Here is a 15,186-nt window from a genome sequence, read left to right as displayed (position 1 = left end):
TGTAATAATTTGGTTGTTTAGATTATTTGGGAAACTGAGTTTTTGTCAAAGAATAGATTTTTGCCTTTTAAACCTTCTTTCTAATTATCAGGTTAGCCAAGCAAATAATTAACTTCATAGTAAACTGTGATCCTGTTTTATGAAAAGTGGGTTCTTTCTTTCTTTCTTTCTTTCTTTTTTTTTTTTTGAGACAGAGCTTCAAGCTGTTGGCCTGGGTAGAGTGCTGTGGCATTACAGCTCATGGCAACTTCCAACTCCTGGGCTCAAGTGATTCTCCTGCCTCTGCCTCCCAAGTAGCTGTGACTACAGGCACCCACCACAACGCCCGGCTATTTTTTGGTTGTAGTTGTCGTTGTTGTTTGGCAGGCCCAGGCTGAATTCAAACCCACCAACTCCAGTGTATGTGGCTGGTGCCTTAGCCACTTGAGGTGCCAAGCTGAAAAGTGGTTTCTTAAGAGTAAGAAAAATTAGACTGAAAGGAAAATGGCATTGTGTAAGAAAGAATTTTTTGTGGTAAATTTTGTCCTGAAACAGAATTGTTATTTAAGAAAGTGAAAGGCAGAACAAACCAGAAGGACTAGAATGCTTGTAAATTGTTTATTCAGGTTGAATTAGGCTCATAAAGAAAATTTGTGAAGGAATTTGCATGTGATCCAGTTGCCTATGTATTGTCTTTACTATCTTTTGGCTTGTAATCCTGTTTGAACAAATGTTTTAAGCCTTTGATATTTGACAAACTTTCCAAAATCAAAACTCTAAATTTGGTCTTTTTGAAATATTAAGACCACGGAAAGTCTGAGAAAGACATATTAGGCTTATTTGGTATGTTAAAAATGTATAGGAAATACTTTCAAATATGAAATGGTGGTTCATTTTCTGTGGATTATGTTTATATATATGATCTAATATTATAAAATATCAGTTTGTATTAATGTATGTTGTTAGTAATAATTTTAATTCATCTCAGAAAGTATTTTTGTAACTGGCTAAGTCCAAAGTTTGGACTTCAAATAAAAGTAGTACAAAAGGCTGGCAAATTCTCTCAAATTCAAATTTCCAATGACTTTGGAGTTAAATTGAATTAAATTTATTAATTTAATAAATTGTATTTATTTATTTATTTATTTATTTTGCAGTTTTGGGCCAGGGCTGGGTTTGAACCCACCACCTCTGGCATATGGGGCCAGCGCCCTACTCCTTTGAGTCACAGGTGCCACCCAATAAATTTTATATATTAACATCAGACTAGACTTTAATTAGAAAGCTACCATGTCCATGAGTATTGCTAACTTAACTTCAAACAGAACAGAAACCAGTTACATGGAACCAAGCTGATTTGTTATGGCTTTATGTTTGAAATATTGCTGATTGTTTCTGTGTTCTGTTTTCTGGAAGTTAAGAAAACCATTTTCTATCTTTCAAGCTATTTGTACCTTTCAGCAATGTATGTACTTATGAGCAAAATTTAAAACATATTTTTTTCTCTCTCCTTGGTTTCTCCAGAATTTGAAAACCATTTGTAAGTATTCTTAACTTCTGACAATATAGTTATTTGCATAAGTTCAATAAGAATCTGTTTTGTTCTATAGGACACAATGAAAGACACTGGTTATTTTACCAAGGCTTTGACTAGAATAGCATTTCCAGAGGTGTCCAGACTGCATTAAGGAATTAAGATTGACTTTAAAAGGCCAATGAAAAAGCCTGTTGGAAAGACTGATCAGATGCCTCATTAATAACATTTCCTTTTTGTTGGTTTGTTTGTTTTTTTGAGACAGAGCCTCAAGCTGTCGGCCCTGGGTAGAGTGCTGTGTCATCACAGCTCACAGCAACCTCAAACTCCTGGGCTTAAGTGATTCTCTTGCCTCAGCTTCCCAAGTAGCTGGGACCTCAGGCACATACCACAATGCCCAGCTATTTTTTGGTTGTAGTTGTCCTAGTTGTTTGGCAGGCCCGGGCTGGATTCAAACCCACCAGCTCTGGGGTATGTGGCTGGTGCCTTAGCCACTTGAGCTACAGGCACCAAGCCCAATAACATTTCCTGATCTGCAGTGAGTAAAGAATGTCACTTTCTGACAGGTCCAGGAATCCCAAGATAAAACCTGGGCTTGTGAGAGGCTTTCAAGTCTAACCCAAGATTCCTTCTTTTTTTTTGAGACAATTTTACTTTGTCACCCTCGGTAGAGTGCTATGGCATCATAGCTCACAGCAACCTCAAACTCCTGGGCTCAAGCTATTCTCTTGCCTCACTCCCAAGTAGCTGTGACTACAGATGCCCTGCTATTTTTAGAGACAGGGTCTTTCTCTTGCTCAGGCTGGTCTTGAACCTGTGAGCTCAGGCAATCCACCCACCTTGGCTTGCCAGAGTGCAAGGATTATAGGTGTGAGCCACCAGGCCTGGCCTTTCCTTTTTTTTTTTTCTAACCCAAGTTTCCTTATAGAAGGTTCCGGCAAAGCCAATTTTAAAAGGAAGAAAAGCCTAGATGGTTAATAATTATTCTTGCTGCACTTTATGCAAACAATCAGACCCAGTATACTGAAAGTATAGTTTATTTTGGCAATTAAATTAGTTGTGCTATAATTTGTTTTTAATAAAGTGAGAAATAAGGGAGAGAAAAATGGTTCAAAAGGAAAAATACTGCAAGCCACCTCTATTAGATTCCAGTCTTGTCTGCAATGCCTTCTCATAGAATGAGACAGCTGTTTAACTAAACTGATCTGTTAAACAGGACTAAGAGACTAGCCAAAAAATATAGAATTATATACAGTGGTCATATTTGCTCTGAACCTCTAAGACTCAACAAATGTTGCCTGGTAGCTACACTGGAAAAATTTGTGGTTAGCTACACTGGAAAAATTTGTGTAGTATTAAACACTATCTGCTGCATCTATATAGAACCTGAATTAAATTTTCCCAGTAAGTGGTGCAACATGGCCTTATAAGTGGCCCCAGACCCAACTTGGAATATTCACTTGAATTGCTCAGAACTTTGGATCAGTTCTGTAGGAGCTGTTAAAACTAGGTATTATCTTAAGAACTATGCTAAGGCTGTAAATAAGAATACTAAGGTTCTCGTTGTGCAAACCTTAGCCTCGAAATCCAGAACTTGTAGATATTTGTAGGTGTCTGCTAACTGCTTTCATTCTCTTACCCTGGACCCAACCTTGACTTGATCCCTGTCAGTGTAAGAGAAACAGAAAGCCACAAACATATCAAGGTGGCTGAGGTGATGCAGAAGCCAAATGAAAGCCCTGGAGATTTCTATGAAAGACTGTGTGAAACATACAGACTGGCCAAACCAATGTATGAAGCCACAAAGTGGGGAGAGAAAGGGCCAATTGGGTAGAAATCCGACCAACCAAAAGCTTTCAAGAGGCTGAAGGAGGCTGAACACAGTGGCTCATGCCTATAATCCTAGCACTCAGGGAGGCCAAGGTGGGTCGACTGCTCGAGCTCACAGATTTGAGACCAGCCTGAGGAAGAGCGGGACCCTGTCTCTAAAAATACGTGGGCTTTGTGGTGGGGACTTGTAGTCCCAGTTACTTGGGAGGCTGAGGCAAGAGAATCACTGGAGCCCAAGAATTTGAGGTTGCTGTGAGCTATGATGCCCCAGCACTCTACTGAGGGGGACAAAAGTGAGACTCTATCTCAATTTAAAAAAGAGAGAGAAAGAAAATTAAAAGGGGCTGAAGGAAGAACTGCAGGCGGCCCTGGCACTAGGCCTCCCTGACCTGGCCAAGCCTTTTGAACTGTATGTATCAGAAAGAAATAGAATGTAGAGTCCTGGGCAAGACCAGTTGCTTATCTCTCTAGGCGACTTGACGGGGTCTCGAAAGGATGGCCTCCATGCCTAAGAACACTTGCAAACACTTCCATGCTGGTGCAAGAGGCTGATAAGTTGACTTTGACACAAAACTCAAGAGTCTGGGTACCATATGCAGTGGTCACTCTTATGAACACCAAAGGGCACCATTCGTTGACCAACTCATGCCTCACTGAATATCAAAGCTTACTGTGTAAAAATCCAAGTGAGTTACAGAGGTTGTATGCATGAGGCCATGCACTTAGGACAGAAGAAAAAATAAAATTAAGAAGCTTCTAGGGAGATACTTCTACATTCCCCTCTTGGCCACCCTTGCCAAGAAAGTCGGCCCCCATTATGTGATATGCAACCAACACAATGCTAGACAGGGACCATCCCTGCCACCTGAAATTCAGTCCTATAGGGCAGCTGCTTTTGAAGATGTGCAAATGGATTATACTGAGTTCTCCAGATGTGGAGAAAACTGTTAATTACTAGTTCTGGTCTGCACGTGCTCAGGATAGGTGGAAGCCCTCCCCACCAGGATAAAGAGGACTCGTGTTGCCCAGAGAAATCATCCCATGGTTTAGGTTGTCAATCTGGATTGGATCTGATAATGGACTGGCCTTGTAACAGACATAGTGCAAATAATAGCCAAAGCCTTGAATATCACCTGCAAACCACCTGTGGCATATAGGCCTCAAAGCTCGGGCAGGGTAGAGCACATGAGCAGAGCCATAAAAGCAGGCATGGGTAAACTCTGCCAAGTTTAATTGGGTACAGGCCTTGCCGCTAGTCTTGTTCAATATTAAATGTACCCCTTCTAAGAGGTCAGAGTACTTCCCTTGTGAGATAATGTGTAACAGGCCTCCACCAGTCCTCTGCCATTTACCAGGGACTCCTAAAAGAACTGGGAGAGACTGAGTTCAAAAGGCAGGTAGAAGCCCTAGGAAGAGCAGCAAAGAAGATCTCCACTGGGGTAATTAACCATGTTCTGTTTAGTCTTTTGTGTATGTATACCCTTTCTCTCCAAGGGATCAAGTTGGGGTCAAGGATTGGAACCTGATCCCCTCAAACCAAGGTGGAAGGGACCCTGTACCGTCATCCTGACCACACCCACAGCAGTGAAGGTGGAAGGAATCCTCACCTGGATCCATCACAGCAGGGTAAAGAGAGCTTCACTGCCCCTGTGGGAAGCACAGACAGATCCGGCCAACCCCTAGGAGGTAACTTTTAAAACAGTCAACATGCCCTGCTCCAACCACATACTGGGAGCTGGCTGGTCAATGCCCCTCTGAAGCCTGAGGAAGCTCCAAGCGAGACTTGTCTTAATTGGATTTTGGACTTTGGGAAAAGGGGAGGAGGAATGTGGTCTGTGCACCTACACCACTAAGGACAAAAGGTGACTTTTACAGCTTTTATGAATGCAAAGGCACCCAGCAGGGAGCTCGCACTCATGATCAGACACAGTACTCAATATGTGACACAGAGAAAGGCGAAAACCCTTATGTATATTACAACCCCACAGAGCCCCCATCATGGTAAAATTAAGGCCTGGATAGCAGACCTAAGAGGAGTCACAGTCCCTGAAATCTGAATGCTGGTCCAGACCAGGGAAATAGAAAAGCCCAGCCAGGGGACGCTTCAGTTTAATGCCTGCACTGCAGCAGAAGGAACTAGGAAAGAAACGATAAGACACATCAGAAATGTGTCTGTGCCTTAGATTTCATAGAAAAGAGGTGTCGGTGGAATGTGAAAGGTGAAAATGTACAATAGAAGGCACCTGGGACGGTGAGGACTGCAGCAAGAGAAATATCGTGCTCAAAAAAAAGAGTGTGGAGACAGACTGCTCCATGGGTCAGTGTAACCCCCGGAGCTAGTCTTGCAAATTAATAACCAAGTAAAAGTCATATGAGGCATGGTAAAGAACAACCCAGACATTGACCCAGGCTCCAGTACAGACTTGGGTTATTCCCTGTCTCCTCCCACTAGTAGTCAGGGCTATACGCTGGATAATCAAGACAGATGCCAATCAGAAAACAAAAATCAAAAAACTGTGTCACACTGTTCTATATGAAACGCTACCCGCTCCTGCTGGAGCAAGCTCATAGTGAGACTCCAAATTAAAATATAGAGAGAATCTCAAAAGGGGAGAATAAGAGAGGATATCCAGAAAAAGTAAGGTCTAACACAGCGGTTCTCAACCTTCCTAATGCCGCACCCTTTAATACAGTTCCTCATGTTGTGGTGACTCCTAACCATAAAATTATTTTTGTTGCTACTTCATCACTGTAATTTTGCTACTGTTATGAATCTAATGTAAATATCTGACATGCAGGAAGTATTTTCATTGTTACGAAGGGGTCGCAACCCATAGGTTGGGAACCCCGCTGGTCTAAGAGAACAGAGGTCTTCTCAAGGAGACCCCAAGGATACACCTGCAAGGTCCTCCCCATGGTGACTCAGCTCTTAGGAATTTGTAAACTTAAATTCCTGGGACCTGGAAACTAATGCCTGCTTCTGCTTCTGTAAGAGCCAGAGCTGGCTTCTCCAGCCTGATTCAAACTGACCAGTGAGAAAGTTCCCCGTGGGCCCAAACTTTGTGACTGGGGATAAGAAGGAGAAGAAAGAGCCAGTCGGGGAGCTGGCCATTTTGAATTCTTCTGTGCCGTTGCTCCACCGGCTGAAAGCCCTTCCTCTGTTAGACACGGTATTTGGGAGTTTGGGAGTTCGTTCTCTCCACTGGGCCTCATCTTCCTGCAACAGAGTTTATGGAAACACTGTCCCAGGTGAGGGTGGGATGGGGGATCCTGAGACTCCTCCCTTGGGGACATCTTGGTGGGACCTTTTCCCCTCCACACCCAGTCCTCCCAGATGGCACTGAGTGAATCCTCCATTTGGCCATGACACCCTGACTGGCCTGTGGGAGCTCGGAAGGGACCTGAACTGGGTCGGGGGCTTGACTGGACATCCCTGTGTCTGTGGCAAGCCAGGGTCTCAGCAGCTGTGACAGCTGCTCTGGCTTCCACCAGCCTGGAGGAGGTGGCAGTGAGAATAAGCTGGGAGGGGCAGGTGAGTGTGCCAGGCCACAGCACCTGGAGCGTCCTCTGCAGTGAGAGCGGCTGCCCCTCCATGTGGACTTGGCCTCGCAGGGCCAGGGACGCCCTCAGGTAGCCTGGCCGGCTCCCGGGGTCTTTGCTCTGGTGTGTCTGTTGCTTCCAGAAAGGGTCAGGAGGGACAGTGGCACCACACAGACTTCAAATCTAGGAGCACATGTCACCCCCCTGACAGCCCCCAGCCCTGCCCAGCCCACCTCTGACATGAGACAACACAGCTGGGAGGCCTGGGAGGACTGAGACCTCTGCAGGACAGGGACCCAGGTGCTGCTACACAGGCCACGGAGGTGTAGGGTGGGTGCCTGGGGATAGGGGTGTGAGCCAGTCCCGGGTGCAGACAGGGGCAGGACCCATAGGGGACAGGCCCGCGCCACTGGAGCACCAGCACACACGTCCCTTTTCCCTACCCAGGAGCACTGGGCACAAGGCCTAGCAGCGTCTTGGGTCATAGGTGACCCTCCTGCGAAAGAAGCCAACCCCAATCCCACTGGTCTAGGGGTGCTCCAAGGGTGCTCCAAGGAGCCCAGAGGATCAAAGATTTATTTATTTATTTATTATTTTTTCGGAGACAGATTCTCAAGCTGTCACCCTGGGTAGAGTGCCATGGCATCACAGCTCACAGCAACCTCCAACTCCTGGGCTTAAGTGATTCTCTTGCCTCAGCCTCCCAAGTAGCTGGTGCCCGCCACAATGTCCAGCTATTTTTTTGTTGTTGTTGCGATTGTCATTGTTATTTTTCAGCTGGCCCAGGCTGGGTTCGAACCTGCTAGCTTCAGTGTATGTGGCCAGTGCCCTACCCACCAAGCTACAGGTGCCCTCCAAAGATTTAGATGCAAGATGAAAATTACAAAGGTAGTCCAGGTGGTAGCTCACGCCTATAATCCCAGCACTCTGGCAGGCCGAGGTGGATTGCTTGAGCTCATGAGACCAGCCTGAGCAAAAGCGAGACCCTGTCTCTACTAAAAATAGAAAACCTAGCCAGGTGTTGTGGTGGGTGCCAGTAGTACTAGCTTCTCCGGAGACTGAGGCAGGAGGATACTCAAGCCCAAGAGTTTGAAGTTGCTGTGAGCTGTGATGCTATAGCATTCTACCCAGGGTGAGAGGATGAGACTCTATCTCAAACAAATTACAAAGGTGCCAGAAAAAACTCTGGCAACATAGCTTCCTAATTGTTTAATGAGGAAAGGCCCAATAGCAGTGCCCAGGAAGCCCTGCAAGGAACAGGCTGATATATCGATACGTGAAAACCCAAAATTTCTGCTTGACAAGAGTGGCCTGAGCAACTCTGTATGCCACCCCTCAGAGTGCATAAATGATTAAATAGTTCTCCACCTGAAGACAATGCTCCTGGCAGCTCAGGCCTGTAATTCCAGTACTCTGAAAGGCCAAGGTGGGTGGATCACTTGAGCTCAAGAGTTTGAGACCAGCCTGAGTCAGACAGAGCAAGACCCCATGTCTAAAAATAGTTGGGCAGTGTTGAGGCGGGCACCTGTAGTCCCAGCTACTTGGGAGGCTGAGGCAAGAGAATCCCTTGAACCCAAGAGTTTGAGGTTGCTGTGAGCTGTGACGCTACAGCACACTACCAAGGGTGACAAAGTGGGACTCGGTCTCAAAAATAAATAAATAATTAAAGACAGTGCTCTTAATGTTATTTTACATGTATTGTATTCTAAATAAGCTCTAAATAAGTTTCATCAGTTCTGGAGGAAAGTTCTTAAACATTCACATATTCCTTCAAACTCTTAGTGTTTCAGAATCCTATGGGAGTGATGCAAGCAACAAAAAGAAAAAGGCCACTCTTAGTACAAAGGGCACCCTGGGTGGGAGGAGCAGCAGCTCCCACTGTTCTTCTAGAAGCTCCTAGAGCCACTGACCCACAGCCAGGCCACCAATTCCTGATCGGCAGAGTCAGGTGAGTGGGGAGAGACATGGCAGATGACGGCTGTTTCTGCAGCAGCCAGACAACAGAGCCAGCTGGGGGAGAGCTCCTGAGCAGCCATGGGCGGGGCTGCAGGGGTAAACACAGAGGGGCTGAAGCTCATCTCAGGTGTAGATGGAGACCCATGGGGCCTTAGAGGCCCTCCTAGGGGTCAGGCCTCATTCTGAGTGTGGTGGTGGCCATGGGGGATGGGGGAAGTGATCAGAGTGCAGTTTAAGGAGTTCCCCCCTCAGGCGGCTGGGTGGAGTGCAGGCAGAGAGAGCAGCAGGGCTGGTGGCTGGCAAGGGCAGGGTGTCAGGTGGGCAGTGCAGAGCTCCCCTGCACACTGTAGAGTTTTGAATGGAGAGGAGAGTCGGGTGACTGTGCGTCGTGGCAGGGCCAGGCTGTGGTCCAGCCTGTGAGACCGCAGCTGGGCAGTGGCCTGCAGAAGGGATGCGGATCAGGTCATTTGGGGCTGTGGGGGTGTGGAGAGGGTGCACTGCAGTCCCAGCCCCTGCTGCTGAGCTACTCTCTGTCCGCTCATAATTTTGGTGTCTGGACCCCTGGAATCACAGCCACCCTGTCCTGCTCCACTCTGGCCCAACCTCTCCACCCACAAACACCACGGGAGACAAGAACCCAGAACCTCCTTGGGAAACAGGGCCAGGTCTCACCAGCCCCTGTGGCCTATGACCTCAGCCCTGCCCCTTCTTGTGGTTTCTGTTCTTAAAAATCCCATCATGTGGGGTGGGGCTTCTTAGCAGGTGCAGGCTGACCGGAGTCTGTGTCCCAGGGTTGGCAGTTGGCACTTCCCAGGGAGCAGGCTGGAGACTAGCAGCCTGGATGGGCAGAAAGGACCCATAGGGACACCTCAGACATTCTTAGAGACCCTTAGGGCATCCCTCTCTCATAGCCTGACTCAAGGCCAGACATAGCATCCAGCCTACCCATCTACACTGCATCACCAGCAATTCCCTGCCAGGCACTGCCAACAGAGAGAGGACAGTTCTGGCGGGGAAGGGGGAGCAGAGACAACCGCCAGCCCCCCACCCCTGGCACAGGGCCACGGGTCTGAGTCTGAGGTCGGCCTCATCATGAACAAGGCCCTGCAGTGTGCCCTCTGCCTCCCACTCTCCCGCCCTGAGTTAGCCACGCTTCATACCAGGCGACTGCCTCCTTTCTGCTGGGCCTTCTCCCTGCAGGAACCCTGGCTGTCAGCAGAGCTCACTGCAGGGGCAGCCCTCCTACCACCAGTCTGAGACAGGCTAAGGACCTGGCGGGGGCCCTGTGATTCTGTAGGGTGCTGTGATGGGGAGCACTCTGGACCTCTGCCCTCAGCCCTGGAGACCAGAGACTGATGTCAGAGAGGCAGAGTGCCAGTGCCAGGAGAGGACAGGAGCCATGAGGGAGGTAGACAAGAGCTTTAAGGTAAGCGACTGGAGTTGGTGTGAAGACATCCAACAAACCAGGCCTGGTTGAGGGCAGGCACACCACCTATGGCCACGACACACACACCCCCACCCTGGAAACAGTTCAGTGAACCAGATGACTGACACCAGTCCTGCAAAGCCCCATGGGCAAATCCTGGTCTCAAAAAAATTCATTGTATTTTGTCTACTAAGTGCCACTACATGCAAGCTCAGAGAACTAGAATTTGTGGAAGAAAATTATTATTATTGGGTATATTTAATGATTTATCTGTAGTTAGGAATTGTTAGTATTTAAGGTTTGAAACAACTAAACACCTGCACCTTGATGGTGGGTTGAACAACAGATTCTTTTTTTTTTTTTTTGTAGAGACAGAGTCTCACCTTATCGCCCTCGGTAGAGTGCCGTGGTGTCACACAGCTCACAGCAACCTCCAAATCCTTGGGCTTAGGCAATTCTCTTGCCTCAGCCTCCCGAGTAGCTGGGACTACAGGCGCCCACCACAACGCCCGGCTATTTTTTTGTTGCAGTTTGGCCAGGGCTGGGTTTGAACCTGCCACCCTAGGCATATGGGGCTGGTGCCCTACCCGCTGAGCCACAGGCACCGCCCAACAGATTCTTTTTTTTTTTTTTCCTTTTCTGGTTTTTGGCCACGGATGGGTTTGAACCTGCCACCTCCAACGTATGGGGCCGGCACCCTACTCCTTTGAACCACAGGCACCACTTAACAGCTTTTTTTTTTTGAGATACTCTCAGTCACCCTGGGCAGAATGCCATGGTGTCATAGTTCACAGCAACCTCAGACTCTTGGGCTCAAGTGATCCTCTTGAGTAACTGGGTTTACAGGTGCCTGCCATGGGGGACTGCTAATTTTTCCTTTTTTTTTTTTTTTTCCTATGATCAGGTTGGTCTTGAACTATTGGGCTCAAACAATCCTTACGAAGAGTGGTGGGATTGCAGGAGGGAGGCAACATATTCAGCACTGGGGAGCAGAAAACCCACCAACTCATGTACTGGCTGCACTGGGAGGTTCCTTTGTGAGGAAGAGAGGACCTGCAGACTGCCTCAGGGGGGCCTCCCCAGCACAGAAGGCCACTGCAGGAAGTGACCTGCTCCTGCAATGTCTTCCTACCAGGTGGGGCTCTGCAGCAGGGTGTGGGTTGCTCTCACCACCCCTGCCGGCCCAGGAGGCGGGGCAGCGAGACACGGGGTTGTCCTTGCCCTGTGGGCAGGGAACAGGGCCCCAGAGCGCTGGAGTTTGGGCTAGCAGTGCCAAACTGGTGGCTTCCCCCTTCCTGTGTAGACCCTTCGGCTACAGTTACCCCACTAGAACGCAGGGGAGCAGGGACAGGAGTGGGGCGCGGTATGGGGGGACACCAGGTGAACCCCCGGATCAGCAGCATGGTGAGCGTGGCCCATTGCCCCCATGCTGTCTTCTCAGAAGCTCTGCCAGCCCCCAGCTTAGTCAGTGGCAGGATGGAGTGACTGTCCTGCCTGCCGTCCTGGCCTTTGCCCATGCCCAGGGCCTTGCCTTCAGCTGCTGTGGGCCCCGTGCTCTCCCTCACACCCAGCTCCCTACACCAACTCTGCTGAACATGCTGGGTGGTCCCTGCTTACCGCCATCTATCTTGCCAGGGTTCTTCTCTTTGGAGGGTCATTTGGCAGATTCTACTCAATATTTTAAATAAGCATCACACTCTGGCGCTGAATTCGGGGTCTGGAAACTGCCCCTGGGAGCATCTGTACAGGAACAGAGGACACGCCTCATGAGGTGGAGCCAGGCACTAAACAAGCGAAGCAGCAGCCCCAGCCAAGTGTGCCAAGGACCATGTGCTGGGTGCTGTCCGTGGGCCACTGGCACAGTGCAGCCTAGACGGAGAGTAAGGACCAGTCACAGGATACTGCCCAGTAGCTTGAGTTAGCCCTGTGCAGACATCAGCAGGAAGCCCACACCTGCAACCCCTTCCTTTCAAAACAGGCATGGCAGCACATCAGACTGCCAACTCCTTAAGGATCCAAACCCAGCGTGTCCACCGCAGAGGAGACTGACAAAGTGCCAGGCCTGAAGACCACTGTGCCTGGGGGCCCTTACATTTTCCCCTTTATAGATGTGGGTCTGCAACCTTCCTGTTCCTGAACACGGAGCCCAAAAGCAGCTGAGCACTGTAGGCCTGGCTGCGAGCGCTGACAGAGCAGCAGGCCCGCTCTGTGCCACAGACTAAGCCACAGAGACCTGACACCGAAGGAGCCACACAGAGTGGCTCAGAAGAGGGCAGGCACCCCAGGCGCCAGGCACTAGAGACTCCCAGGGCAGGAGGGCCTCTGAGCACATGCTAATCAGGTGTTTCAAAGAGGGGAACTGGGTGTGCCTCAGAGGCAACCCTGCCTCCCCAGCCCAGTCCTCCATACCCAGCACCAGAGACAGTGGGGCAGATACCACAGTGCCCTCCCAGGCAGGGCAGGGCAGGACACCAGCCCCTGGTCTCATGCTGGAACTGACAGAAGAGAGCACACTGCAGGCTGGGCTGCAGGTCTGGGATACAGCCCGTTCCCTGCTGGCCACAGGCTGAAGTCTGGAGACGGTTGTGCAGCCGGCATCACTACAGTAAAGCCCCGCTGCCTCCCAGCCTCCCAAAGCAGAAATACAGGACACAGCAGGATGGAACACAGTGCACAGTGAACAAAGCACCCATTAAATAATTTTATTGGAAACTGGTTAAAAATTAAGGCACTCCAACTTTATGGTGTCCTTGAGATTACAACTTCGTAGCTGCTCTTAGTACTAAATCAGAGAAATTCCAGGAACAGAGGCAGCCTCACACACACTGCACTGAACAGCCCACATTCACGAGAGCAGTGTGGTTTTCTATACATATGACAATATGAATACAAAGTTCACTAGAGTCTACTAGAAAGTTTTTATGAATAAACAGTAGAAAGTCAAATTTTGAAGGCATCTATAAAATACTTAGAAAATCTTTGTAATGCTTTAAGTTACTACAAATGCCCAAGAAGTCAGAAAAGTAAGACTAAAGAATTTGTTAGAAGTTACGTTCTTAGTTTGTGAAAATTTCAGGGTGAACTGTTAGTTCACACCATAGTCACAGTTCAAAGGGCTCATCCAAGTGTGTGATGCTGGATCACAGTAGTGACCGTCTGTGAGCCTGATTCTTACTGATGATAGTTCCCTCTCAGTGTGAAGTGTGTGAAAATTGAATACGTCACTTATTTTAGGTGCTGTCAACCTATTTTCCCAAAGCAAAACTTTTTGAAATTCAAAGCAATCTGGCAACTGGGACTATTCTCAAATCTGTTTTAGGTACATGAGCAGAGCTTTTCACACAGTAATGTCATTGTATTTTGCTTTCCCTGCCATGAAGTGCTTGGTGTATTTACTGAAGTCACACACTTGATTTTAAGGAAATGCATTACATGACATGCACACCACGGCGGACACTCAGAGTACCATCAGGGAGCTCTCAGAGAGGCTGACTCTGAAGGGTTGTCCAGGCCAAAGCGCTAGTAGCAGAGTGATCTCTCAGGGCAGGACATTACCCAGTGCCTGCTGGGTGCTATGGGTGGAGCCCTTGCTGCATCCAGGGCACATAGCCCTCCCTAGAAAGGCTGACATGCGGGATAGCTCCTGCCCTCTCCTTGGGCAGACCTCCCGCAGCACTGATCCCAGACAGCCTGATGGGCAGGCACGGGGATCTGTGACTTGTGCCAGACCCTGAGGGTGTTGCCCAGGTTGGACACAACAGGGTCGTCTTCCTCCTGTAGTTAGCACACAGCAGCCAACAGCCCCTTAGAGACAGCTTGGAAAACCACATGTATAATTCAAGTTTCTACTGGGAAAAAGATTTTCATGGTCTGTTAAAGATACAAATTTTAAAAATTGTCCAGTAACTTAGATGAAAGTTTTTTTGTGAACTTTTAATTGGGGGGGGGGGTGAATCATAAAAAAAATTAGGGTGATTTTACATATTCCTTAATGCCATTCCACACAGTTGAGTCTAGGAGGTGGGTCCCTACTAGAACCCCAGGTGTGTTGGAACCCCACACATCATCAGCAAAAGCCACCTGAGTCAACACAGGTATAGATGCAGACGGGATGAACACACCAGGCCGTACACATACGGTACAGAGATGCTGTTCCTGGTTTTATGTGGAAATGATGAGGGACTGATGAATTCTCCCCACAACAAAGGTAAAAATGACTTTGATTTGTTACTGTGTGACGCTTCTTTGAGTGTGAAGCTTGTTAGTGGGCACAAAGGAACTCAAGAGTTCTGCTGCCTGATAGAAGAATGAACAGCAGCAGTGAGTTAGTGCTGTTAGGCTGCTTAGTTTGCGATGAGCTTATAAATCAAGCAGTAGTAGAACAGGCACATTTCCTTCTCAAAAGAACAAAAACAAAACCCCCAAAGGTTTGCTGTCCCAAGTGACTACAGAAATAGAGATAATAGGAAACAGAAGTTTTCAGGGACAAGAGACGGATTGTCCTTTCAAGGCACCTCCCCAAGCAGCCAGTTGTAAAGGGCTGGCAGGTGCACAGTGTCAAGGTCGGTGTCAAGGTCAGGAGATGGACAAGGATAGAGCCTCCCCGCTGTATCATGCTGAGGAAGGTGCGCGCCACACACGCAGCTCTGGATTGCTCTGGAGTGTGTCAGTTGTTTTCAAATCTAGCATATGGGTTTTCTTCTTTAAACAAACCTGAAAACAGAATAAACCTGAATTATAAATCCATTCACTAAAACAGCAACAAAATTTTAAAAAGCCATAAAGTTAACAAAGTCTAACATGAAGCCCTGCTAAAGTTGTAAGAGAAACAGGTGTTCTTTTTTTTTTTTTGAGACAGTCTCACTTTGTTACCCTCAGTAGAGTGCCGTAGCGTCACGGTTCACAGCAACCTCAAACTCTT

The 15,186-nt window shown here is 48.1% G+C and overlaps 1 protein-coding gene across 1 annotated transcript in view; it reads right to left on the bottom strand.

Annotated features, from left to right (window-relative positions):
- Positions 1 to 13,678: 13,678 nt before the first annotated feature.
- PTTG1IP (PTTG1 interacting protein) overlaps positions 13,679 to 15,186 on the bottom strand; it is a 32,580-nt gene continuing 31,072 nt past the window's right edge. The window contains exon 6 of the mRNA XM_053564468.1: positions 13,679 to 14,978. Coding sequence (XP_053420443.1) covers positions 14,932 to 14,978 — 47 coding nt within the window. The 3' untranslated portion in view covers positions 13,679 to 14,931. The remainder of the gene's footprint in view (positions 14,979 to 15,186) is intronic.

This window comes from Nycticebus coucang, chromosome 16 (genome assembly GCF_027406575.1).
Source record: "Nycticebus coucang isolate mNycCou1 chromosome 16, mNycCou1.pri, whole genome shotgun sequence".
Taxonomy (NCBI): domain Eukaryota; kingdom Metazoa; phylum Chordata; class Mammalia; order Primates; family Lorisidae; genus Nycticebus; species Nycticebus coucang.
The sequence above is the reverse complement of the archived record's forward strand: the minus strand, read 5'-3'. Positions and strand labels throughout refer to the sequence as shown.